This window comes from Pundamilia nyererei, unplaced genomic scaffold (genome assembly GCF_000239375.1).
Source record: "Pundamilia nyererei isolate P.nyererei 1_Seehausen unplaced genomic scaffold, PunNye1.0 scaffold00007, whole genome shotgun sequence".
NCBI classification, from domain to species: Eukaryota; Metazoa; Chordata; class Actinopteri; order Cichliformes; family Cichlidae; genus Pundamilia; species Pundamilia nyererei.
Window position 1 is genome coordinate 1,396,990 of NW_005187408.1, and position 1,861 is coordinate 1,398,850.

Below are 1,861 nucleotides of genomic sequence, written 5' to 3' on the forward strand. Positions count from 1 at the left end.
GGGCAAGGTGGGATGGGGGCTGTGCGTGCATGCCTGTGTGTGTGTGTGTGTGTGTGTGTGTGTGTGTGTACATGTGTGTGGGTGTTTGTGCACCTACATGCACCAAGGGCAGGGCAAGAGGTAGGGGGTAGCTTTGCATGGCTGCAATGCCATTAAAGAGGCAAGTGGAAATTAGGGGCTTGCAACTGACAGCACACATTGAATGACAAACCCCTGCAGCTGCTAACAATATGGAGAGCTGGACAATGTGCATGTTAAAGACAAAAACGGTGTTCTGAACTCAACACCTTGTCTGACTTTTTGTGGGGGGGGCCTTCTGTCTTTGCATTACTCAGACAATATCCAGTTAATTGGAAATGTTAGTCTTTAAACTAAGCTCAGCTGCTTAGAAGTTATATCTATTTCTGTTTGGTAGTTTCATGTTTGTCTGTCCCATTTATATCTTGCCTTTATGCCTATACCTTTTTTAAATATGTACTTCTTGAAGATCTTTACTTGTGCAGTAGACTTATATAAAAGAGCCATTAGTCAGGAATCTTGCTCTCTAGTATTTTTCTTTCAGAAATATCTATAATACCACTGTAGCCAATAATGGGTCTGACTGAAATGCTGACTATTGACTTTTTTTTTGGCTTTTTTAGAACCAGGCAAGTGGGATTTCTGGGTGTTTGAATTTTTGGAATTCAACTGGAAGGATAATAGAAGGAAGGATTTTCTGGCCAAGTTTAAAATGTTACAAAGATATCTGGAAAAAAAAACAATGAAGTTGCTTTTGAACTGTCCCTAAAAGGTGAATGCATCTAACCTTCAGACTCTCTACTTGTCTGTTCCACAGCATTTGCAGAAGCTGGACAGTTCGTATAGCCCGGAGTCATGTGTCTACTACTGCACGCTGTGCGACTACTCCACCAAGGCCCGCCTCAACCTGGTGCAGCACGCCCGCTCAGCTCGCCACCAGCAGAACGAAGGACTGAGGAAACTCCAGCTGCACCAGCAAGGCCTGGGAGGAGATGAGGATGGGCTGAGCCTTCATGAGCTGTTCCATGTCAAGGAGTGCCCCAGCAGCCAAGGTCTGTGCTTTTTCAACCTACTTTGTTTGCTTTAACTGTGATACTTAAGAATATTTGTTAGTTTTAAGGCTATTTCAGTTAATACTTTGGGGATTAACTTTTTGTCACATCTTTTATTTTTTTCTGGTGGAGTGCACACATGGCCTGACTTTAACATTTTCTATTGGCTTCCACTTTTATTTTTATTTTTGTTGTTCTTCTTTTTTTAGATTTTAAAACCTTGATATTAGCTGAAGTGGTCAGTTTTCTTTGTTTGAAGTCAGATTCCTCAATCTTTACTCCTTAGACTCCTCCTATCTCTTCCCTCCCTTGCATCACTCTCTCTTTCTTCTGTCAAATCTCTCTCACTCCGTACTTCATTCCCTCCTTCCTTTGGCCTTCATATCCAGATCACGTCTCTCGATACAGGCCCGTCCATTCCTCCTAATCTCTCCAAAATGAGCATACTGTTCCTATTAGGCTGCTGCTCTTATATCTGAAACATGCACACACACACACACACATAGACATACACACACACAGTGTCCCGTGCACAGGGACATCCCAAGCAGGCAAGTCAGCTTATGAAATTTCACCTTGGGAGGATCTCATAGTGAAAGGCCTGTACACACATACGTTACTCACACATGTATGCTATGGCTGCACAGTCTCTCCCTGGAGTGAGCTTTCATTTCCTTTCTCATGACCAAAGCAATTTGGCTTTCATTTAAGAGTCTCCGTCCTGCCAGCAGCTAATAAGTGTAACAGAACTGTAAAACATTCAGAGAGACAAAAAAAAAGAAAGAAAGAAA

The 1,861-nt window shown here is 42.5% G+C and overlaps 1 protein-coding gene across 4 annotated transcripts in view; it reads left to right on the forward strand.

Moving 5' to 3' along the window:
• Nucleotides 1-1,861, forward strand: part of zfhx4 (zinc finger homeobox 4) — a 92,428-nt gene that overhangs the window by 54,617 nt on the left and 35,950 nt on the right. For all 4 annotated transcript variants that reach the window (XM_005722473.1, XM_005722472.1, XM_005722471.2 and 1 more), the window contains exon 6: nucleotides 836-1,070. In XM_005722473.1, the coding sequence (XP_005722530.1) occupies nucleotides 836-1,070 (235 nt within the window). The remainder of the gene's footprint in view (nucleotides 1-835; nucleotides 1,071-1,861) is intronic.